The following is a 24601-nucleotide window of genomic DNA, read 5'->3' as shown; positions in this document are numbered from 1 at the left end:
GAGCGCTCGTCCTGCAGTTTTTTTTTGTTTATGTGCTCGTAATTTTGGCACGCGTATAATTATTTTTGTATATCTTCACTTTTTTATCACTCTACAATTTCCTTCTTCATTTTTCGCGGCCATTTTTTTCTGAATTGTCGACATTGACATCACGTACAATCACAATGACAATACTTTTTCTGGCTGCAGTGTAGCACCACCACAGATCGAATGGTATTCGTAGCTCAGACTGCCATTTGAGTCTAGTGACATTAACATCTCCAGTCTCATTAGTCTGATCGCACTCCTTATTTTTCTATATTTTGTAAGAAAGTTCTGTATGCTCCATATAACTTCCTTAAGAATGTTTCTGTATAGTCCGTAAAGCTTTTCATATTTCCACATCTTTCCATATTGTCCGTAAGTAACTTTTTGTATATACCACATGACTTCCGTGTCATTCCATATCTTCCAGAAAAAATTTTTTGTATGTTCCATCTAATTTCTGTATCCTTCCTTATTTCCTTAAAAAGTTTTCCGTATGTGCCATACAACTTCCGTATGTTTCCATACAAATCCATATCTTTTCCGTATAGTTCATAAGGAAATCGTACGGAGTCCATATGTTTTGCGTAAGATTTCATACGGAACTTTTCAGTAGGGTGGACACGAGCATGTCAGAGGCTGACAGAATCACGCATGTTCTGAATGGCATGGCCAGCGATGCCTTCACCATGCTCCTGGCCAAGGAACCTCGTACTGTGGCAGAGGTGATTGCACTAAACCAAAGTTATGGGGATCTGCAGTGGCAGCGCTTGATGAATTGTCGACCGCCTTTACGTGACGCTGATCTCTCAACCTTGTCAGCGCTTCCTGAACACACAACCGGGCTCACCGAAATTCAGTCGTGAGGAAGTTGGCGTGAGGAAGTTGCCCGCCAGGTCTCTTTAATAACTTTCGCTTCCCCACAACATGCTCAACAAAAATCAACTACACGTCTGTCTCCCCTCCACTGAGCCGTTCAGCAAAAAAACATGTAGGTCGTTCGTGAATACTACCAGCCGCCTCCTGTATCAGCGCCACTCAGCTACGCACGAGTAGTCGCCACGTCGCCTTCATTGATTCTGTGGCTGGCCTCCTTAGTTACACCGAAACCATCGCAAGGCCCCAGGCCTTTAAAGAAACTCGGCCGCCTACATACGCCGACGTCATCCACGTGCTCCGAGGGCCACCCACATTGCAGTCATATCAGCAGGCGGCTCGCCCATCGCCTTCGGCGACGTGAATAGGACACGCGAACCGATGGCACACTTCTGACATTCGCCCCATCTGCTTTGCTTGTGGTTGCGTCGGTCACGTAGCACGCTATTGCAATCGTGTGCAGCAACCACAGGTCACCTTCAACTTTCCCAGCCTATCTAGAAGCTCCTAATATGACCACCCCAGTCCCGCCCAGCTCCGTCTACCCGCCGTTCACTATCTTCATGATGTCACTCACTGTCACCGATGCGGCCACGTCCACTAGAAGGCGACCAAAAAAAACAAGTCGTTGCAGTCCACCAGGCAAGGGCTGCGACGCTGTCGAACTGTGGAAGCCCTCAGGGAAGCCCATCGAACGTTATAGACGTGCTTGTGGATGGTGTTCGTCCATCTGGCCTTGTAAATACAGGAGCCGCAGTATCCGTGATGGACGCAAAACTTAGCTGATTACTGCGCAAAATGACCACGCCACTTTCCGGGCTTTGCCTCCGTACAGCCAGCGTCCAAAGCATTCAACCTACAGCGATGTGCACAGCTCGCCTCATGATTCAGGACGTGATGTATGCCGTCGAATTCACCATAATTCCCGCATGCTCTCACGACGTCATTCTAAGATGGGTTTTAATCTCCCGCCACGACGCCGTCAGTCATTGCGCACCAGCAGAAATAGCGCCCACACAATTGTCTTTTACGACGCCCGCCGGTCGACAGTTCATCTGCTGCAAGCACGCTACTCGTAAGAGAGGGCACTCAAGTGCCTGCAAACTCGTCCATGGCGGTGTTGGTCTACTGCGCAAGTCTTTCCGACACCGCTGCTTTCCTCTCGGCCTCTCATCGTGTTTTCAACAGAGCCGGCTTGCTGGTTTTTTTTCGTGACCATGCAATTCACTCATGGCAGCACCACTATTTTTGTTCTGAACTCATCCCAGTACACTGTTATGTTGGTGCGAGAAGATTGTCTCGGCAGCGTGGAACCCATCGAAGATGCACAAGCTATGGATCAACCAGATGACACGCACTGCTCAAGTTCCAGTACCCTCAGCGCTGTTTCTAAATCTGCTGCATTATCCGCTGATGTATACGGTCCCTGCATTCCTGACAACCTTCGGTTGGGCCAGTGTTTCCAGCTTCTGGCCTGTTGGAAGTATTCCGCTTTTCTTTCAATGTCCCTCAACCTTCTCTCTCCCACACATCCACCGTGTAGCATCGCATCGACACAGGCGCACAATCACCACTGTGGCAACATCCATATCGCGTATCTCCCACAGAACGCTGTATAATGAACGAGCAAGACGACGACGTGCTTCTCCGCGATGTTATTCGACTTTCTAAGAACTCCTGTGCGTCTCCTGTGGTTTTCGCTGCGAAGAAGGATGGTTTTGTGCGGTTCTGTGTGGACTACTGACGCCGCAATAGGATCACTCGTAAGAAGGTGTACCCACTGTCGTGGGTAGAAGACGCGATTGTCAGCTTGCAAGGAGCAGAATTCTTTTCATCTCTCAATTTGCGCTCATGGTACTGGCAAGTACTTATGGCTGAAGACGCTCGATCGAAGATCGCTTTTGTCACCCTTGACGGCTTGCACGAATTCAACATCATGCCGTTTGGGCCGTGCAATGCACCCGCCACCTTTGAGCACATGATGGATACCGTTCTGCATGATCTGAACTGGCACACGTGCCTGTGCTACCTCGATGACGTTGTCGTTTTCGCTCCGGACTTCTCCACGCATCTTCAACCCCTGCGGCATGTTTTAACGCGTCTGAGAGACGCCAGTCTGCAACTAAACCTAAAGAGCCGATTTGCAGCTGGACAGCTGACAATACTCGGCTAAATTGTGTCCAAGGACAGAATTCTTCCTGATCCAGCCAAGCTTCGGGCCGTGACCGAGTTCCCTAAGCCGACATCCGTCAAGGAACTGCGCAGTTTCGTAGGACTGTGCTCCTACTTTCGGTGGTTCATTCGAAACTTTGCGACCATCATATCGCCGCTGACAAAGCTCCTCGGTAGTAACGGGCCTCTCCATTCGGGATGATCACAGTGCGACGACACTTTCACAGCGCTATGTTATTTTTGACTTCACCTCCCATACACCGCCACTGTGACCCTACGGCCTCTACAGAGGTACGCATGGACGCCACTGGTGCACCCTCGGTGCTGTCCTTGCGCAGCGCAAACCGGAGTTCCCGGAATATGTCGTGGCGTACGCAAACAGTACGCTTACAAAAACCGAGTCTAATTGCACCGTCACTGAGAAAGAATGTCTGGCAATCATCTGGATCCTTTCAAAGTTCATACCTTATTTATATGGTCACCCATTTATAGTCTTCATTATTGATCCCCCACTATGCTGGTTGTCATTGAAAGATCCCTCACGGCATCTTGCCCAGTGGGTACTTCACCTGCGACCCTACGACATCCGCGTGGTGTACCTCAATGGAAGGCAACATGCCGACGCCGACGCCCTGTCGTGTTCTCCTTTGCCTGACAACAATGCCCACAACTCAGCGTCTCACCTTACCGTTTCTTCCGTTAGCATTGATACCATTGATACTGAGCAGCGCAAGGATAAATGGATTGCCTCACTGATAGACTTGCTGACTGATCCATCCACTCCATCCACTCACACGTTGCGTCGTCAAGTCCACCACTTCGCCGTTCGTGACGACCTCCCCCACCAGCGTAATTACAGTGGTGACGGCCACCAGTGGCTACAAGTCATACCCTACAGTCTGCACTCTGACATATGCGAATTCTTTTATTCTGATCCCCAATGTCTACACTCCGGGGTATTGAAGACTTACTACCGCATTCGCCAATGGTACTTTTGGCGGGAATGCACCGCTACGTGCAGAAATTTGTTCGCTTCTGCATAGAGTGTCAGCGCCGCAAAAGTTCAACGCATCGGTCACCGGTAGCTCTGCAACCTCTAATTTGCCCTTCCAGGCCCTTTGGGCGTGTTGGCATAAATTTGTATGGGCCACTTCTACTAACATCGGCTGGTAACCACTGGGCCATCGTAGCTGTGAACCACCTCACGCGATGCGCCGAAACGGCCACTCGCCCTGTGGCTACAGCGAGTAATGTGGCCTTCTTCCTGCTCCAGTGATTCATGCTGCCACACGGTCCAGCCCACGAACTTCTCAGTGAATGAGGCCTTGTTGCTGTTCGAAGTTGTTGAAGCCCTTTTCAAGGAGTGCAACGTTGTTCACTGCAAAACTGCTACTTACCATCCACAGATGAATGGCCTCACCGAACGCTTCAACAGTACGCTCGGCAACATGCTCTCCAAGTACGTTGCCGCTCATAACACAAATTGGGATGTCATGTAACCCTTCGTCATCTACGCATATAATACCACACCTTGGAGCACTAGAGTTTTCCACCCTTCACTGTAAGCAAAAGTTAGCCGAGATGGAAGTTTCTCCAGCACATGAGCCCACAAAACTCCCCTGCCCCAATTATTTGCTTGCTGGTAGAGAGTGAACTCGGCACATGTTATCGTAAAACGCCCCTTCCTTAATCACAGAGTTTATGAACGACATGACCTTGTTAAACTCCCCAAGGAGTTTCAGGTCACGTGGTTACAAACTCACTATGGGAGCTTTAAAAACACTCTTTGGGCTACGTGTGTGTGTGTGTGTGTGTGTGTGTGTGTGTGATTGATTTGTGGGGTTTAACGTCCCAAAACCACCATATGATTAAGAGAGACGCCGTAGTGGAGGGTTCCAGAAATTTAGACCACCTGGGGTTCTTTAACGTGCGCCCAAATCTGAGCACACGGGCCTACAACATTTCCGCCTCCATCGGAAATGCAGCCGCCGCAGCCGGGAATCGAACCCGCGACCTGCGGGTCAGCAGCCGAGTACCTTAGCCACTAGACCACCGCGGCGGGGCGTGTGTGTGTGTGTGTGTGTGTGTGTGTGTGTGTGTGTGTGTGTGTGTGTGTGTGTGTGTGTGTGTACGGGCATATGTTTCCACGTCGGTGTGAAACACATGTGCTTTGTGTGGCTAACCGTGTAAGCATCTGTCAACAGGCAACCAAAAATTAAGTGCAGCGAAGAATAGCGACGAGACGACCGGTTGGTATTTACTGGGAACATTTCAAAATATTTAGCACCATTAAACCACGCTGCACATCGGTCCGATTCCTCAACGAAACGTCGTGAATGCCGCGCTTTAAAAGGCCGAGTAACAAAAAACTTCGAAGAATAAAATAATGGTAGCAAAAGTAAGCTGTTACGATCGTCAGCGGCTGCTCCTGGAGTTTCACCTGCAGAAACTTCGAAGTGGTCTGAAGTAGGCTTCGCTCGACTACGGCAGGCTGGCCGGCAACCGGTCTGAGAGTTGCGCCGGCGACGCGCTCGTCCTGTCTCCGCCGATAGTGGCTTCTCGGAGTGTCACCGGTATTTCACCAGCTGTAACATCTAAGTTGTAAAAAGGCCTCGCTATGCCGTCGGTATCAAGCCGGCATTGTATCGAGCTTGCACTGCACGCCGGCGAGCGCGGAAAGCGCTACGAGCTAGCAGCTACCACCGGCGATGTAAAGAATATGTTTCACAAAAAATGAAGGCTGCTGGGGTGTATAACAGTCTTCTGCGCCTTGCGACCGCAGCTGTCAATGACTAACTACAAGGCGAGCGCCGCACGAGGCGGAGTACGATCGTCAGCGATTGCACCGTAAAACTTCAAAGCGGTTCGAAGTAGGCTTCGCTCGACTACGGCAGGCTGGCCGGTAACCGGTCTGAGAGTTGCGCCGGCGACGCGCTCGCCCCGTCTCCGCCAATAGTGGCTTCTCGGAGTGTCACCGGTATTTCACCGGCTGCAACATCTAAGCGGTAGGAAGGCCTCGCTATGGCGTCAGTATCAAGCCGGCATCGTATCGAGCTCGCACTGCGCACCGGTCGCCGTGGCGAGCTCTGCGAGCTATACATGCAATGCATGCGAGCAACTGGAACAGCGACTGCGAACCATCTCATTCGTTTAAGTCTATCGCTCCGTAGCTTAAACTGCGTGGATAGCGGACACCTATTTCTGTGCATGGGAAAAACGAGACGTAAACTGCACATCAGCAAGCATTTTGTGTTCGCCACCTCTCATTCATCGAATCACCGCGCCATACTCGTGAGTGAGGCCTAGTCGTCGAACGCGGTAGCGGCGGTCTACCTCGGTTCATCGCTGGAGCTGCTAAATGTGCCTCGTTAATGTGTGCATTCAAGGCCGCGCGCACTTTGTGTATGATTCCGTGCATTTTACGGGTCCACAAACAGTACTGCTAATGCAAATTCAGCCCGTACGACAGAGCATCAACTGATGAAACTTTTTCGCTATAGTAAAAAACAATAATAAATATTAGGCAGGCTTAGGGTAAAAGGCACGTGTGTTGAAGTGCTTACATCAGACCACCGCAAGTTCATACTTACGCCGTGCGTATTTCTTGCCTAAGTAATAGCGAAAACAGGCTTTCACCAGGGCTTCATGGGAGGTAAAAATGTGGTGCATATATATACACCCGGTGACTATATGGTAGGTGTGTACTGCGTGTGGCAAGCTGTAGTGAGTGCGAGAGTTGTGATATAACGTGAACATTGTGATAATGTTTGTGTACTGTAATCATTGTTGTGCGCATTAAATGTTATGTAATTAAAGTTACGCTCCCGCATGGTACGGCTGCTGACGTAATTTTTTCTTTGTCGATGCAAAAAATTTACTCCCATACTGACCTGAAAAAGCTCCCCAATGGATGTAAATAAAAACCCCCCTGGCACCATGCAAAAACCCCCTACTGATGGGCAGTAAATTTTTTACTCCCAACGGAGGTGTTTATAAAACTCCCATCGGGGCGTGCGCTGGAGGACAAGGTCATTTACTCCGATCTCGGCCTATTTCTGTTTACAGTGTTTTTTATTATATAGAAGGCACCCGTCGGACACCATCGACACGATACTTCCGTACAAGCCAGATCTGTCTGAGTGTGCACCTATTTCTGCTACAGCCAACCTTGCTGAAGAGTGTCGAGAGCTTGCGAAGACCTTTACTGCGCGCGATCAAGCGCAATAAAAAGCATTCGCACTGACGCAAGCAATACTGCGCCCACGTCCCTCCTTGGAGCACGCGTCTGGCTCTTGATTCCTACCACTGCAACTGGCCCATCTTCAAAACTTTTACCGAAATACGAAGGCCCTTCCGTTTCGTCGAATGCACTTTCCCCGTAAACTACTTGATCGAACCCATCTGACCATCTTCAGACATGCGCTGTCGATGGCACGAGATTGTCAACGTAGAGCGCCTCAAGGCCTACTATGACCCGCTCATAGTAACCAGCTTAGGTTGCCAGGCGGCTCCCTTTTTGTACCCGGGGTAGTTGTGACGAAGCCTTCAAAGAGTGTATCGTCCTCTTCATCGCCTTCTAGTGGGTCGCCCTCTTCGTGAGAAGAAGAGCAGCTTCTTCAGAGAGTCGGCCTTCCGCATTGACTGTCACTGTCGTGCATCATCGCCTAGTGTACGCCAATAACTGTCTTAACACTGTGATGTTCAGCGGCCTTGTAGACAAAATTGGGTCCATGACTTGGTTGAATGTGGCTCGTAGCAGCGCTTCCGCTCGCACTCTCGATCGTCGACTTCCTTGGGCTTCAGATGAGACGAATTGGAAACCCTACGCCAGGATCACGTCTAAGGCGTGCGTGGGACAAGACGTATATAGGTCTTCGCGTGTTGTACACGAGCCATGTCGGTGAAGTTCATGGTTCCGCGTGACGGATAGTTTATGCGTTTGCTTTCTTGATCCGGGAAGTGGGACTATTTTCGCAAGCTGTAGTCCTGGCCATCAGAAATCCGGGTCCTTGTAGTTTATGGACAGGGTGAATCTCGGGTTTTCATTTGCGATCAAACTCTCTATGACGTACCTAGTGATAATTCGTTGTACAGAAGCGCAATGTATCACGAGGAAAACGATGGGTTTTTCAGCGTGTACCCAAAACTTGATAGAGTTGTAGTTGGCGTTGAAGTCGTGAGGGTCTTCGAAAGCGAAGTCGCAGCCTTGGGCGACGAGAAATCGAGAATAGCCATGAGGCTGGTCACAAGCGAAGTCATGGCCTGCTGCGATGTCCGTACGAGAGGGGTCGTGAAGCCAGTCAAAAGTGACGCCGCGGCCTGCTGCGACATTGAGGTGAAATGAGCCGACAGACCGGACGAAAATGAAATCACTGTCTTCGGCGACCTCGAGACGAGAGGGGTAGACCCTGCCATTGACTGTGGAGTCTTGGCTTTCTGCGATGTCGAAGCGAGAGAAGTCGAAGACCGGTGGAAGGTGAGCTTGCGGCCTGCTCCGACATCGAAGCGAAAGGAGTCGAAAACCAAACGAACACGAAGTAGCAGTCTGCTTAGATGTCGAGGCGCGAGGGGTCGAAAGGCGGATAACAGACAACGTCACGGCGGGGGTCGACGTGAATGCGAGAGGCTTACGGAGTGCAGTGGTAGTGACGGCAGCTGATGCTGGTGGGGTTGGCGACCATGACTTGCTTGCGTGGTGAGCTATCCCTTGAGCGCAAAAAACTTTGTCCTCAATGTCGCTGGCTGTGATCAGGTCCGCTTCGAAGACTTCTTAGTGAATCTAAGCTAATATTTTTCTTTGCAGGTTCATTAGATGAAGGTGTTTCGTGATGATAATTGCAAGGAGCTCCTGGAGCCTGAAAGTGGTCGTCGTTGAGTCGGCCAAAAGGGCATCGAGCATAGAAATGTCCTTTCTGGTGGCTCTCTGATAGAAGCTGTGCCCTACTAAGAGTTGGTTCATTGTGGAAGTCGAGGGCCAGATGACCGGGTGGGTTTCAGCACAGAACGAAGTGCGAGAAACAAAACAGCAGATCTGGGCCCGATCGTTTGGCTGCGTTGGAAGTCAAGGGATCAACTAAGTGAGCCAGCGCCCGTGGCTCGTGCCCGCCACCCCTTCATTCTCTTTTATTTACAACAAACGCTACAGTCCTTAGAATTACTTATGTACAATTTTTCTAGTGAAGGACACACATACAGAATATTGACATCTTGTTATAGTGCCTCAGATACGCGCAATAATTGATTTTTAAATGACAATCACAGAAGTATGAACGCTGAGTTTTGAGCAATATTGGTGGAAGCGGTGGATGAGGCCGGCTTTATAGGGTATTGTCTGGTGCCGTTTATGGTACCGTTAAGCAAAGCTGTCAACTTTGGGGACATTTCCCTAGATCTAGGGGATTTTGGTTGTACTTAAGGGAAAGGGAAAATTTGTCATTATGTCGAGAAATTTTTCGCTTTCATGGGAAGCAAGCTGATGAAAGGAGAAACCTTCCGCCCACAACCTCTTTATTGTTCTTCTTTTAACCTTTTCTCCTTTACATCCCCTCTACACTAACCCCAAAACGCTGTGCCAAGCGCAGTAGCAGTACCGATAGGTGCAACTGGGCATGGCACTACCCATTGACAGGGCCGGTCACCGCCCCCAACACTGTCTCAGCGCTCTCCTCTCCCCCCACTTCATTGCGGTTTATTCTGTGGCATCCGTGTTCGACGGCGTTTGTTCGAAAGAACGAAAGAAAAAGTGCTATTTCTCGCCTTTCGCCCACGGCGTTCTTTTTGGTTTGTTGTTTTTTTAACGACGATAGTCTTTCTTGGGGAGCTTCGACGCAAAAACTTCAGTCTGTCTGCCTGTCCCTTTGTCTGTTTGTCCACCTTTAACCGTACCTTAATGGGCACTGGATGATACCTTAAGTGGCAGACTCCAACCGCAGCGCCCACCAATATTGCTCAAAGATCAGCGCTCATACTCGTGCGATTATCATATAAAAAGCAATTATTGCTCATATTTCAGGCACCATAACAGCACGTCAAAATTCTGTATATGGGCCTTTTACTAGAAAAGGCCTACACAAGTAATTCTAAAAACTGTAGCGTTTATCACGCTGCGCTGACCATGCAGCGCTTGCACAATAATACAAGTATTTTCAACGCTTTAATAAGGCGACAGGTGGTGGCACCTGCCCGTCCCCTTGCGTTCTACACCTTAACACCTCCGAGACGGGCGCGTGCCACGCGCTTTGTTTTCGAAGAGAAGTGCCAGATATCGCTCATGTCTCACGTTTGACAAGACTTCTTGCGCTAGTTTGCCTCCGCTGCATGCTCGAGGCACTCTTACGCAGCGCCTCCAGCATACATTCACCGATTCATTTGCTCAGAACACATATTAAACGTTTTGTTCACTTTACCCAGATGCACGACTACCGTCCTTCGCCAACATTTGCGGTGTAGCATGCACATACGAGCAAATTTTTAACGGTTACTCTTCTTTGCCAATCTGTTCACGTTGCTAGTGAGCTGCCCTGTGGAGCTATGTGGCTCCGCCCACAAGTTTCATTAACATTGGCGTCGCCAAGGTAACCAACGTTTTTGTGAAGAAAGAGAGAGAGAGAGAGAGATAAAGATGCAAGAAAAGGCAGGGAGGTTAACCAGACAGACATCATCATCATCAGCAGCAGCCTGTCTACGTCCACTGCAGGACAAAGGCCTCTCCCATGTTCCGCCAGTTAACCCGGTCCTGTGCTTGCTGTTGCCAATTTATACCCGCAAACTTCTTAATCTCATCTGCCCACCTAGCCTTCTGTACCCCCCTACCCCGCTTCCCTTCTCTGGGAATCCAGTTGGTGACCCTTAATGACCAGCGGTTATCCTGTCTACGTGCTACATGCCCGGCCCATGTCCATTTCCTCTTCTTTATTGCAGCTATGATATCCTTACCTCCCGTTTGTCCCCTAATCCACTCTGCTCTCTTCTTGTCTCTTAAGGTTACACCTACCATTTTTCTTTCTATTGCTCGCTGCGTCGTCCTCAATTTAAGTTGAAGCCTCTTTGTGAGTCTCCAGGTTTCCGCTCCGTAGCTAAGTACCGGCAAGATACAGCTGTTATATACGTTCCTCTTGAGGAACAGTGGCAATCTACTTGTCATAATTTGAGAGTGCCTGCCGAATGTGCTCCACCCCATTCTTATTCTTCTAGTTACTTCAATCTCGTGGTTAGGCTCTGCGGTTATTACCTGCCCTAAGTAGACATAGTCTTTTACAACTTCAAGTGCACTATTACCTATCGCAAAGCGCTGCTCCTTTCCGAGGTTGTTGTACATTACTTTCGTTTTCTGCAGATTAATTTTAAGACCCACCTTTCTGCTCTCCTTGTCTAACTCCGTAATCATGAGTTGCAATTCGTCCCCTGAGTTACTCAGCAATGCAATGTCATCGGCGAAGCGCAGGTTACTGAGGTACTCTCCATTAACGCTTATCCCTAACTGTTCCCATTCTAGGCTTCTGAAAACGTCCTGTAAGCACGCAGTGAATAGCATTGGGGAGATTGTGTCCCCCTGCCTTACACCCTTCTTTATTGGTATTCTGTTGCTTTCTTTATGAAGCACTATGGTAGCAGTTGATCCCCTGTGGATTTCTTCCAGAATGTTTATATATATTTCATCTACCCCCTGATTCCGCAGTGTCTGCATGACGGATGATATTTCTACTGAATCAAACGCCTTCTTGTAATCTATGAAGGCTATGTATAGTGGTTGGTTATGCTCTGAGCATTTCTCTATTACCTGATTGATAGTATGAATGTGGTCAATTTTTGAGTAGCCTGTTCTAAATCCTGCTTGTTCCTTTGGTTGATTGAATTCTAATGTTTTCTTTACTCTGCTAGCAATTACCTTTGTAAATAGCTCGTATACTACAGAGAGCAAGCTGATCGGCCTGTAATTCTTCAAGTCCTTGTCATCTCCTTTCTTATGTATTAAGATGATGTTAGCGTTCTTCCAGACACACAACCGGTTCGCTACCCTGCACTGGGGAAAGGTTGAAGTTTTTGAGAAAAGTGCGGCCGAAGCAGTAGGCTGCACGTAAGCGGTTATTTGCACAGGTGAAAAAGAAAGTGGCTGCGGGAAGACTGCAAAGATATATTGGAAACAAATATCCGGCCGTTACCATTTCTAATAAACATATCTTTTCGCAACCAATAAGCAGGTGGCGATGGAAGAACTCCCAAGTAGCAGAATATGCTTTCATGGTTAAACTATTTTTCTCACAATATCCTGTATCAGATATCAGAAAAAAGCTTCAGTACGTTTTTTAAAACATTGTTTATAAGTTATGTGAGTGTGCACCACCTCATGTTTTATTTGAACACCACCAAGCATTTTCTGCAGGATCGTTACAAATTGTCACAATTGCAAAATAGTAACAACAGGAAAAATTGCAGATAAGAGAATTTATGAATTTTTTGCTTGCTCGGCGGAATATTTCATGCACTGCGCTTTACATGCTCCTTCTGGTTATTAATATCATTAATGTAAATAATATTAATTGGTCACGTGAACGCTATAGCAAGTGCACTTTACCGCAGTATTAAATTTTCTTATTCCGAATCGCACATCTAGCAGTGTTCTTAAATTATTTAATATTTTATCTCATATTCGGCCTATATGAAATGCTTTGTAATATATGTACTGTTTCTTGAAATACTGTATGGTTGTGTGTAGACGGAATGGTTGCTTCTTTGTCAGTAATTTGAGTAAAATACTTTGATACTACATGTAGTTTCCTCTCCCCCCTCCCTCAATGTGATGACCACTTTACCTTTGTGATTTCATAAATTTACAGTATGTTTTAGGCTTTGAAATTTGCACTGCGACTGTTTTCACCTTCAGCACGGCAATTTTAGTGAACGTTTCCACACTAATGCACCCTAATATATTGAAAGTGTACTTTGAATTTTTTTTTTCCATAGTAAAAACACACCCACGTCTTCAAAAACTACTCTCCACAAAGTTCTAAGAAATCCTAGGGATTTTTGTTTACGCGTGAGAGGAAAAAATTGGCTCCCAAAATGGCATCACTGCCGTTAAGGACGGACAATCAGACTATTGTACAGACAGACAGACAGACAGACAGACAGACAGACAGACAGGCAGGCAGGCAGGCAGGCAGGCAGGCAGGCAGGCAGGCAGGCAGGCAGGCAGGCAGACTGACAGACAGACAAACAAACAGACAGACAGACAGACAGACAGACAGACAGACAGACAGACAGACAGACCAAATGTTTTGCGTCAAAGGTCCCCAAGAAAGACTCTCTTCTTTAAAAGTGCAGTATTTGTTTATATACTTTGTAATGAAACTTCTATTTGTGTAATGACACGCTCACCTGCAATGGTCTCAACACGAGACTGACAGTATTGCAAAAAAATAAATAAATATAAATAAAACAACTTTAGCAGAGAAGTAGGCTGAGTATAGAAGCGTGTGTTTAAACGTTCAGTTTTTAAATGTATACTTTCTGGTATGCACATAAGTGCAGTTCTCGTTTTTTGCTGTTTTTTTTAAATAAACGTATATAAAGAGAGGTCGGTGCCAATGGGTGGCGCAAGCTACTCTTTTTTTCTTGCACTAAAGTCAACATCAAATGTTTTGTAGCAAGCACGGGGCAATACAGACATACATAGCACAACGCTCACACAATGAGTTCACGTTTTTGAATACTGAGTGTCCACACCACACAGAAATGTGCCCACACTACGTAGAAATGTGTCCACACCAGACAAACTTTGTAAAAAAAATTCCACCATATCCACGAAGTGAATGATGATGAGTGGGCGAAGCTCCGGAGGTAAACCTGGTAAACCATGAATCCTCTGTACATTTTGCCCACTCGATTTTATTACATCGCTCCCCCTAGCGTACGTCGCCGCACTAAATCGAACGATTGCCTTCAACCAATGACACGCGCCATATGTGACATCATTCCTATTTTATAGGATCTCGCGTCTTTCATCAACTACAAGTACCGCTTTCTAGTTTATAACATCTTGCATCTTTTCATCATCAGCTACAAGTACCACCATCTAGTAAACACTACAAGAACTAAACGAGAGGTGGCTACATACAGGAGACGGTATCGCCATCTAGTGAACACTGCAAGAACTAAACTAGAGGTGGCTACATACAGGGGACCGTACCGCCATCTAGTGAACACTGCAAGAACTAAACTAGAGGTGGCTACATACAGGCTACAGGGGACGAACAGCCCACGCCCTAAGGAGCTTCGCCTCTAAAACACAAGTAAACACGCCAATATATGTATCCACACAAAACATGAAAGTTCAATAAAATGCCTAGGGTAATCTTGTCGCTTAAATACTGAACTGTTTTCAGAACGGTTTCCCCCGTAATATTATAGTTAAACACGAATATACTGTTTTGATATATACCGTTTAACTGTTAATTACAGTTTCTTTAAATTTTTTGAGCTATTTCTCATTCCTCCACAAAGTTAACGACTGCACGCGCTCCAGTGGCTTGTAGGTTTCCTTTTGGCCACAAATTCAAGATTTTTGCAATTCATGAAGGTTGCTTATCGAAAACGTTGAGTCTTTGTAAAATGTTCTTTCAAGGTACGTCATAATTTTTACAATGCAGAAGAATGTGCTCCACGTTTTCTTGAGCTTCACTACATGAGCAGGTAGGACTGCCAGCTTTCTATAATCAATGCAAGAAGGCCTTCTTGTAGGCTATACAGAGTAGAAGCCTATTGATGACTGTTTTTACCGAACGGCTAACCTTTGCCGGAATACTAAAATCTCTACCGGGAACAATGTTATACGACTGAGGGTTTTGCACGCCATTTTTGAACCAGGTTTCCGTAGACAGTTGACATCTCAGCTTAGTTATTAGACATCGTGCATCGCTCATCGATAAAGGTAGCAATGATATATTATTTTCTTGACGTGCGGCATGTGCCATGTGATCAGCTATGTCGTTTCCTGTGATTCTACAGTGGCTTGGCACCCACTGTAAGATTAAGGGGTCGTTTAAATCTTTTGGTATAGCGTACGTCTTCTGTATTTCGTATGCGAGTTCGCTAGCTTTGTTGGCCAAGCTGATTCTTTTTCAAGAAACTAATGAGGACTGTGAGTCAGTGATTACCTGTTGAAGTGGACCTGGCTGTAAACATATGAAGCGAAAAGCACTAAGTACTGCATAGAGTTCTGCTGTTGTGGATGTTTTGAAATCGCTGAGTGTAAAAGCTTTTCTCGCTTGGTATGAAGGTACAAAGGATATCGACGTGGAGCTTTGATTCAGACATAATCCGTTGGTGTACACGTTATTATAGTCTTCATATTTGGTATAAAGGTGTGTTAAATTTAGATGCTTTATTACAATTTTAGGCATATTGTATTTAGAATTTAATCCCAGAATTGAAGTTGTAACGTATGAAACAGAGAGCCGCCATTGTGGGTGGGATACACATGGAGGCCAGTATTCGTGCTTAGGCAGTAAACTCATCAAGTCTGCTATAGTTTTATATATTCTTGCAGGTGATCTCTTGTGTATAGCTTCGCATAGGGGATGATTAGCGTGTTGAGTTGCAAACCAAAGATAATGCCGCCAAGTTTCTGTAAATCTCATAGCATGGAAAGTCGGTTGACGAGATTCCGCAAAAAGCACTGCTGGACGCTCGTGGTACACCAAGACATATACGAAGGCTTTTAGCCAACAATCATTACATCCTCTCCAATGATTTATGTGATATTCTATGTAAAACTGGACAAATAATCTGTTCTTTGTCAAATGATTGCTGAATATACACACAATAAAGAACATGAACTACCCCATCTCGCTCCGGTCAGTCGACGTATTATATAGATTGTGGAGTTGACTTTGTACTCTAATGATTTTATCTCTAGAGCCCAAGGCGGACATCTGTCTAAAATAAACCCCTAGAAATTTGTGCTGTCGCACGAGTTGTAAGCGCTGAGAGTCTACCTGAAACACAAAATTTTAAGGCATTTTCTTGTGAATGGAAGTACAAATGTTTTCTGACGAGAAAGAATCATGCCTCTGCTCTTAAAAATAGTCATTGAATACTGTCAGGCCATGTTGAAGTTTTTACTAAACTGCTTGAATGCTCGTGTCTGATGCCCAAATACAAAGATCGTTTGCATATAGAGAATATTTCAAACTAGTAGATAAGATATGGGATAATTCAACCATAATGTAATTAAATAAAAATAGGCTTTGTACACTACCATGTGGAACTCCTTCACCAACCTCATGTGCTTTGCTTTGACGTCAGCTGTGTCAATGAAAATTTTTCTGTCTCTTATAAACTCTGCAATCTATCTTAGTGTTCTGCCAACTATTCCCAGTTGAATGAGGCCGTGTAGTACATGAGCACGGCTGGTGGTTTAAATTCTCGTTTTTTGTCTAGAAACACTGCAACGACGATTCTTCCACAGCTTATTCCGTGATCTACATTAGTTACAATGTCTATAATGGCATCCATGGTGCAGCGGCGTTCACGAAAGCCTGCCATATTTTCTGAAAGCACGTTTATACATTCTACCGACCACTGAAGGTTTGCGTCAATCATTTTTTTCATAAGTTCACAAAGACAGCTAGTCAGACTGACAGGACGGAAAGAATCTATGGATAGAGGTGTTTTTTCGGGTTTCAGAATCAGGAACACTCTTGCAAGTTTCCAGCAGAATGGAAGGCACGCTGTTTTCCATACATCAATAAATATCTTCAACAAAGTATTTGTGGCCACAGGACCCAGGTTTTTTAATGCTGCATATGTTGTCCCATCAGGACCAGCTGCTGTGCTCTGTCGGCACGTTGGAAGTGCGCTATTTAATTTTTTCAACGAGAACGGATGATCTAGGCCATCATGATGTCAATTGAAGAAAAAGTAATCAACGCTTTATTATCCCTAACAAACTTGTTGTATTCAGGCGTGTGCACGGCTGCACTTGGCGGTCTAAGATGCCGACAAAGTTTTATGTAACACGAGAAAGTTTTCTGAACAGAGAAGGATGGATGACTAAAAGCCTTTGTATAAACCTTCTCTAATTTGCAGTATACATGTTGGTATGCACATCACTGTAATGTAGGTTTTTGTTTCTTTTTTGTCATACAAGTGGGTTTGATCTTGAGTTATACCTCTGAAGTGAAAAGCGTAGTGTATCAATTACCTCATTTCGTTTTTTGTGCCACGTGTAGCACCTGTGTGCCTTAAAAGCTGTGAATCTCTCTGGGAACTGCTCAAGAACGTCAGGCTATTGATTTGCTATGCACGTAGTAGGTATATTTCGTTATGGCTTTGTTAACTTATTCTCCATTTTCACGAGCGCAAACAAAAATTGTTCATTTCGAAGGTTTGTTTACCAAAAAAATGTAGCGTGGCATTTCTCGAGGTCAGCCGAGTTCTCTCTGTTGTACCTCAGGCCTTTCTTGGCTCCTTTACGGCATTTGCTAGCCATGGCCCAGTTCCAGAGATGGGTGCAGCTTACGTCAACGTCTGTAAGGAAGCAGATCTACGGTCTTTCCGAAGTGCTTGTGATGCAACTCCTTCGAGACCTCCTGTGGTGATGGACGGCTGTTATGATGGGCCTCCCTGAATTGGCGTTGCTTGGATGCAGGGAGCATTGCAGCTGAGCTCACACTGATTTCTTCCAGGTCAGAGCTCCCACAGATGTGCCAAGAGCGGCAACAATACGAAAACCATTCTTCGAATTCAGCATCACAGTCGATGACCATCGTAAACAAATCTTTGGTCACGCCTCACTGGCGCACTGGTGCGTTAGGAAAAGCTGTTGGCCATCAAGGCTACTTGCTGTATCATCAAGGTGCCCAGGACAATAAGCCAAGTGCCTCACATCCACCTGAGAGGACGTTTTCGACGTACTCCTTAAACCTTTACAGCGACCGTTTTCCACGAGCCTGCCCGGCGCCGCAGGCCCTTTCGTGAGTCACAACGGCACTTCTGAACACACAGTCGATCTGCACGTAGGATCCAATGTTTTCGCGCAGTGCTGTGTCGTGTGCATTTTGTTTGTGTGGTGTTTCTCGCTCAGCTTTGGACAAACTAGTCGTGCCTCTTCCCTGTTTTCTGAGTTGGGAAGCAGGTGGCGTTACCCCTTCCCCTTTTGAAGCACAGGTGAAGATGGCAACTTTTATTGGACTGTATTGGTCTTCATTTTTTTCCTGCAGGAAAACCTGGGAAGACCAGGCATAAAACACGAGCGTCAAGATGCTCACGACAAGCTCCCAGAAATTTACGTAAAGTTTCCATCGAGAGCTCCAATGATGGGACCATGATCAAGTTATCAAGCTACCCAGAACCTGTCAATAATGTAAATAACTGTTCTTGTAATCGGCCACGGCTACTGGCCTCGACATGTTCCTGCCACTTTGGCTGGCTACGTTCCTATAGACAGACTCTCGACTACATCGGCGTTGGGAAACTTCTGACGTCAGCAGCTTTGACCCGACGTATGCATCGAACAAGTGTCAGAGTCCCAGCGAAAACAACACCAGGACTCTGCTTGGCAATTAGGAATTCTACCAAAGAGCCACGCCAGGTCTCAAAACTACTTTTCAAATAGACCGTAACATTTTTGAAATGTCTATTGTGGCTGCGGTGCTGGCGATCCAATTTATAAACATTACATATGTACTCCCATGATACAGTCATCATGTCGTGTTAACGTGAATTGTAGTTAGGTGCGATGCGTTGAAGCTGATTTATGTAGCAGTGACCAAGGCTACCATCCTCCCGAACAGCAGCGCTTCATATCAGCATATCGCTTCTGGCGGTACAAATACTGATGTTCCTGTTGGCGCCATTGCGTGAGTGCGAACAACTGGTAATATAATCACATTCAACTGTAGAAATGTGTACGTGCGTGCAAATTTTGCGCATATATTTAGCATCATTTCATAACGTGTGACTGAACATAAATACAGCGTCCATTTCCTTGATATGTGATTTCCGCCGAATTTTTAAGGTTTCGCTATGTTCGCCGAACAATCTAGGCATTTATTTCAAGGTGAAAACGTCACTAATATAAATGCCGAAATCTCAAGTAGTCTCAGCAAGGTTCTTAAATTCTGTTGTTGAGTATAATACAGGGCAAGTAAAATACCAAATACAAAGCCATCTTTTACCTGTTCATAATCTTGTAAACTGAGCTGGTTCTCTTCTTCATATTGTAGTTTATGCTGCGCTAATAATATGCAATGTACTCCTTTCAAAACAGTTGGCTGCCAAAGACTGCGCTTTTCAAATCTTGTGTGCTGATTGCCGGATGTATTGCTTAGTGGTCACTCCAACAGCCAGATTACCTTGTTTCATACAGTGATATGTTGTCCTAAGTGCCTACATGGTCTTTTGCAAGCAATTGTTGGACGGGGCTGTTACTTGACTCAAAAGCACTTGAAAGAAGCCGTCATCGGGTGGAAAATGTTATAGGATGCTAGAAGCAGTTACCATAAAAATCAGGAATGATTAGGCCGCCCTAACACATTGAATGAACGAATAAACTTTACCAAATAAAGCCCGGCAGTTTTACCGGGTGAGGTGGGGGAAGAAGGGATTAACCTCTGTTCCTTTCCACTCTCCGTCCATTACAATAATGGTGCCTCGGGTGACCGCTCGAAGTCCTTGGACCCGGGTAGCATTTTCAGCTTGCCGAACGGCCCAGAGCTGGTCAGCCAGCTCGTCGCTGGTGAGTGCCGCCTCCCAGCCTATCCGCAACAGTGACCGCAGCCACGGCGGAGGCCGGCGCCTGCCCTCGCGTGGTGGTAGCAGCTGCAATTCGCCTCGGAGTTCGTCGCTGCCCAACATGCGTCGCCAAGGGAGTGGCGGCAGTGATGTTAACTCTTTCAGCACACTCCCAAAGTATGTGCCGCAGTGTGGTCCTTTTCCCGCACGCTTTACACACGTCCGTAGTGTATACGTGAAGATAACAGGTGACTAACACATTATTCACTTGGCAGTGGTGACGACCACGCTTCGATATCGCGTAATCCTTGCTGCCTTTTCGCTGCAGATCGCTGTTTCTGCACAGCTGCCCTTCGCACTGGAATCGGCGCAGATCATCGCACGTGCATACGTGATCAGCTGGCCCAAGCAAACTGCGACAAGGAGGCGCTACCGTCAGCTGTTTCCGGCGGCACTGCAGCATCACGGGACAGCGGAAACATCCATGAAATTCTACTTCGGCTGCGGACGGCTTTCACTTGGCAGTGGCGACGAACACGCTTCGATATCGCCTAATCCTTGCTGCCTTTTCGCTGCAGGTTAGTGTTTGAACATTGTAGCTTTTTTTTCTGTTTTTTTTTCGTCGTGGCTGCCAAGCTTGTGAAATTTGTGACTTTCTTTTTTTGTAACGGACGCTTAAGCGTACACTGTTGTTGTAGAACTATAACAAAGGAACTGTTAAAGCTTAAGGAAGAACTACGGGCGGAATTCAAACAAGAGCTTGCAAAGTGTAAAGACATGATAGAACGGGATCTTCGAACGGAAATTCGAGAATTAAGAACTGAGCAGCGGAATATGACTAACAGCATTGAATTTGCTCACAAAACAATTGAGGAACTGAAGCAAAAGCTGGGCACTGCGGTCTCGGTAAATGTTGAACAAGAAAAAGAACATGAGCTTCTTCGGGCTAAGTGCACAGCTTCGGAGTCTAGAGGTGCTGACATGGGAAGGCGACTTCTGCTTGCCGAGCAATACTCCCGCAATGTCAATCTAGAAATTCAGGGCTTTGCTAGACAAGAAAATTAAAGCGTGCCGCATATCCTGTCAATGATCGGAAGTGCCAATAATGAGCCAATCAGAGAAGCTGACATAGAATCTCGTCACAGGGTGCCTACGCGAAACCCTGAGCGATCCAACATCGTTGTACAATTCAAATCAAGAGCGAAGCGTGATGCAACTCTGAGGAAAGCGAAGAAGGCTCGACTAACAAACAAAGATGTGGGACTAGATATCTCGACACCTATCTACATCAATGAGCACCTTTGCCCGACATTGAAATGGCTACTTAGAATGGCAATAAGAAAAAAACATGAATGCAACTGGAAATCTGTGTGGACAGCGAATGGCAAGATTTTCGCGAGGCATAGCGAGCTTTCAGCTGTAATTCTGATTCATGATGAAAGTTCTTTATCTAAGATAACTTCTAGTTCGTTAAGGCTCACTGTGTGGTCCAAGAAAGATGGAATACCACGAGTTCGTATTGCCTCATTTGCTTAGTGCTTAAAACAGATTCCATTCGACTGTGTTGCATTTCAATGCTCTATCTGCAGAGTTTAAGAGTGACGTCATACACTACCTTCTCAATGATTTCCACTTCAAGTTTCAAGTCATCATGATGACTGAAACATGTTATGACGGCGCAAGCTGCCGGCAGAAGTTTAATGGATATGAGGCATTTTTCTTTGACCGTCGTAACAGGCGTGGTGGAGGCGTTGCTATTCACGTAGACGGTCGCTGGAAGTATAATTTAGTATCGGATTTCTGTGTCACGTGTGAGGACTACAAAGTATTGGCACTCAGGCACAATTCAGATATGATAGCTGCTGTGTATCGTCCTTCAGCGGGCAATATTTTGAGCTTTCAAAGCTTTTTCGATAAATTTCTGCGTTACGTATCGTTCAATAATTTGACACTGGTATGTGGTGGCGATTTCAATATCAATATCTTGAATGATAACCCTATTACCACAGATTTTTTGAACATGCTTCAATGTGCTGGATTTAGGAATGTCATTTCCACAGCAACACGTGTTACACCATTATCTGTCTCGTGCCTTGACTTATTAATAACAAATATCGAAGCCAGTGTATTTCGGTGTGGAACAGTTTCATCAGATATAAGTGATCATTGTCCGGTATTTATGTGTTATTCCCACAAGTCGAGTATTAAGGAGATGTATCGTGAACCGTACACAATGCAAACTGTAACAAACCACAGTTTGGAATCTTTTAAGAAGGATATTAGTGAACATGATTGGTCTTTTCTTTTCAACTTACCTTTTGCAGACGAAGCCTATCGAAAATTTCTTGCTGTCTTTGTACACATATACATAAAACACTTCCCATTCAGACAAGTTAAACTATCGAAAAAAAATACGTAAGCCATGGGTGACCCCCTCTCTTGCTAGTATGATACGACTTAAGAATAAACTTTAGAAGTTATTCTTGAAATCAAGAGTGCTTACAGATTTGGCAGAGTTTAAAAAAACACGTAACAAGCTGAATCGGGAGCCTAAACGAGCTAAGGTAACTTACTACGAGAAAATGTTTGCTGAAAGCGCCCAGCAATCACCTGACGTTGTTTGGCGCTTAATTAATGATGTGCTTGGTCGCGGTAATCGGGACTCCGCACCAGCTAAGATTACCGTTGACAATGTCGAGCTCGCTGGTAAAGAACTTGCGGATCACTTGAATAATCATTTTGTCAATGTGAGTGTATCAGCAAACGTGCCTTTGCAAGCAGACTCTTTCAGGGCTACACCAGGAAATAAACGCCCCGACAGTATTTTTCTAGCACCAACGGATCAACAAGAAATTTACACGACATTCATGAACCTAAAGAACAGTAAGGCATTAGACATTCACAACATTCAAATAAAACCTATAAAATATGTCTTAGGCTGCATTACTCCTGCGCTCAGCCACATTTTTAATTTGATACTTGTGCCGAGTGCTTTTCTAGAAGATATGAAAAGAAGCAGAGTGACTGTGTTGTTCAAGGGTGGTGACAGTAACCTGGTGAATATTAATAGACCTACATCTATTATTTCTGTGTTTTTTAAGGGATTAGAAAAGTTAATCTATACGCGTATATCTGCCTTCTTCTGCTCCAGAAATATAATCACTGACTTTCAGTTTGGTTTTAGAAAAGAAAGGTCAACGGAGATGGCCCTATTAACACTTAAGTGAATGATACTGCAAAACTTTGAACGAAATCTTTTCACGTTAGCTGTTTTTCTTGATTTCAGCAAGGCTTTCGATTGCATTATTCATACCATTTTACTGCTTAAGCTAGAATCATACGGAATCCGTGGCACGTCACTTCAGTTGATAAAGTCATACTTGCAAAATTGACAGCAATGCGTTCAGTTAGGCACTCATACGTCATCATATTTACCTGTTCTAAATGGTGTGCCCCAGGGAAGCGTACTGGGGCCGCTATTATTTATTTTTTACATGAATGACATCGTGGATATTGATCCCAGTGTGAGTTTGTTATATATGCTGATGACACGAACTTACTTTTTTCAGGCCCTGACGCAAATGAGCTAATTATCCGGTGTAATAACCTATTGAACAAGCTTTTCTTGTGGTCTAGCAAAATATTACTGAAAATTATTCCCCTGAAAACAAAACCCATCGTATTCCGAGCTAAAAACTAAATATTTTCATCAACACAAGCGTTAGCTTACGCAGGTGAAGACATTCGTTTTGTGGATGAACATAAAATTCTTGGCGTCACGTTTTCATCAAACCTCAGCTGGAACCAACACGTCGTTGACATCTGCAAAAAAGCCTCTAGTGTAGTTGGTGTGCTAGCTCGTTGTAGACATATCTTACCCGCAAAGATGAAACTGCAAATATACCATGCTCTTTTTCTTTCGCACATAAATTACTGCAGTTTGGTGTGGGCAACCACGACAAAAACTAACATGATGAAACTTCAGACAATGCGGAAAAAAGTTATTATACATGCTGCTATTTTAGATTTTTTGTCATCAACACAACTTGTGTGTCGAGACTACAGTATTATTAAAGTGGAAAATATGTATATCTTTCGTATTCTGCGATCCTGCTTCTTCTCTTCCATTTCGTTTAAACAATTCATTAAAAAACCGCATGTCTAACTGCAAAAAATGTTTTGTTACGAACAAGAAGCAGCGATGTTTAGATTGTTCCGAGGTTTTGCAATAATTACAAATCTCAAACATTGCAATACAATTTACCAATGATTCTCAATAAATTCAGTCACGTAAACAGTTTCTCATTAAAAGTACTATGATCCTTTTTTGTAAATATAGAATAACTTTTTCACGTTGTAAAATGTGCTGTCTGTACGATAGTACGATTTCATTTTCCTTTCAGTGTGTGCATCCATGCTGTACCGAATAGGTTATATGATATAATTCTGTCTGTTTAATTTTGTTTGTCCGACATGTGATGTACTTTGTATAATGCAGCACATACATAAGGAGCAAAGTTGTATATATCTTCCCTGATATTTTCATCATTGATTTTATTTTTATTATTTCATTTTTTGGCAATAATGGTGTTAAGGTTGCTGGATTTTTCTTTTGTTTTTTTTCTTTGTTTTGTTTTTCTTTTTGCTTACGTCCATGTAATCTTCTGTGCTAAGCTGGTATCAGGATGTTTCGTAGGAATGTATATATATATCTTTTTATTACACCGTATATGGTATTGTAATGTTAGCCTATGGTCTTTATTGTTATACACATCTTTGTCATTGTCCCACCTGC

At 45.2% G+C, this 24601-nt stretch overlaps 1 protein-coding gene across 6 annotated transcripts in view; it reads left to right on the top strand.

Moving 5' to 3' along the window:
- The window catches only part of LOC119163118 (XK-related protein 6), a 177315-nt gene that overhangs the window by 144023 nt on the left and 8691 nt on the right, over positions 1-24601 (top strand). For 4 of the 6 annotated variants that reach the window (XM_075874188.1, XM_075874185.1, XM_075874183.1 and 1 more), the window contains one exon: positions 20135-20384. The exons of 1 other annotated variant lie outside the window; for it this stretch is intronic. In XM_075874188.1, coding sequence (XP_075730303.1) covers positions 20135-20384 — 250 coding nt within the window. Of the gene's footprint in view, positions 1-12068; positions 12168-20134; positions 20385-24601 lie in introns of those variants that run through there. One more of the 6 variants, XM_075874184.1, reaches the window with a different exon arrangement.

This window comes from Rhipicephalus microplus, chromosome 9, assembly GCF_043290135.1.
Source record: "Rhipicephalus microplus isolate Deutch F79 chromosome 9, USDA_Rmic, whole genome shotgun sequence".
NCBI lineage: Eukaryota > Metazoa > Arthropoda > Arachnida > Ixodida > Ixodidae > Rhipicephalus > Rhipicephalus microplus.
The sequence above is the reverse complement of the archived record's forward strand: the minus strand, read 5'-3'. Positions and strand labels throughout refer to the sequence as shown.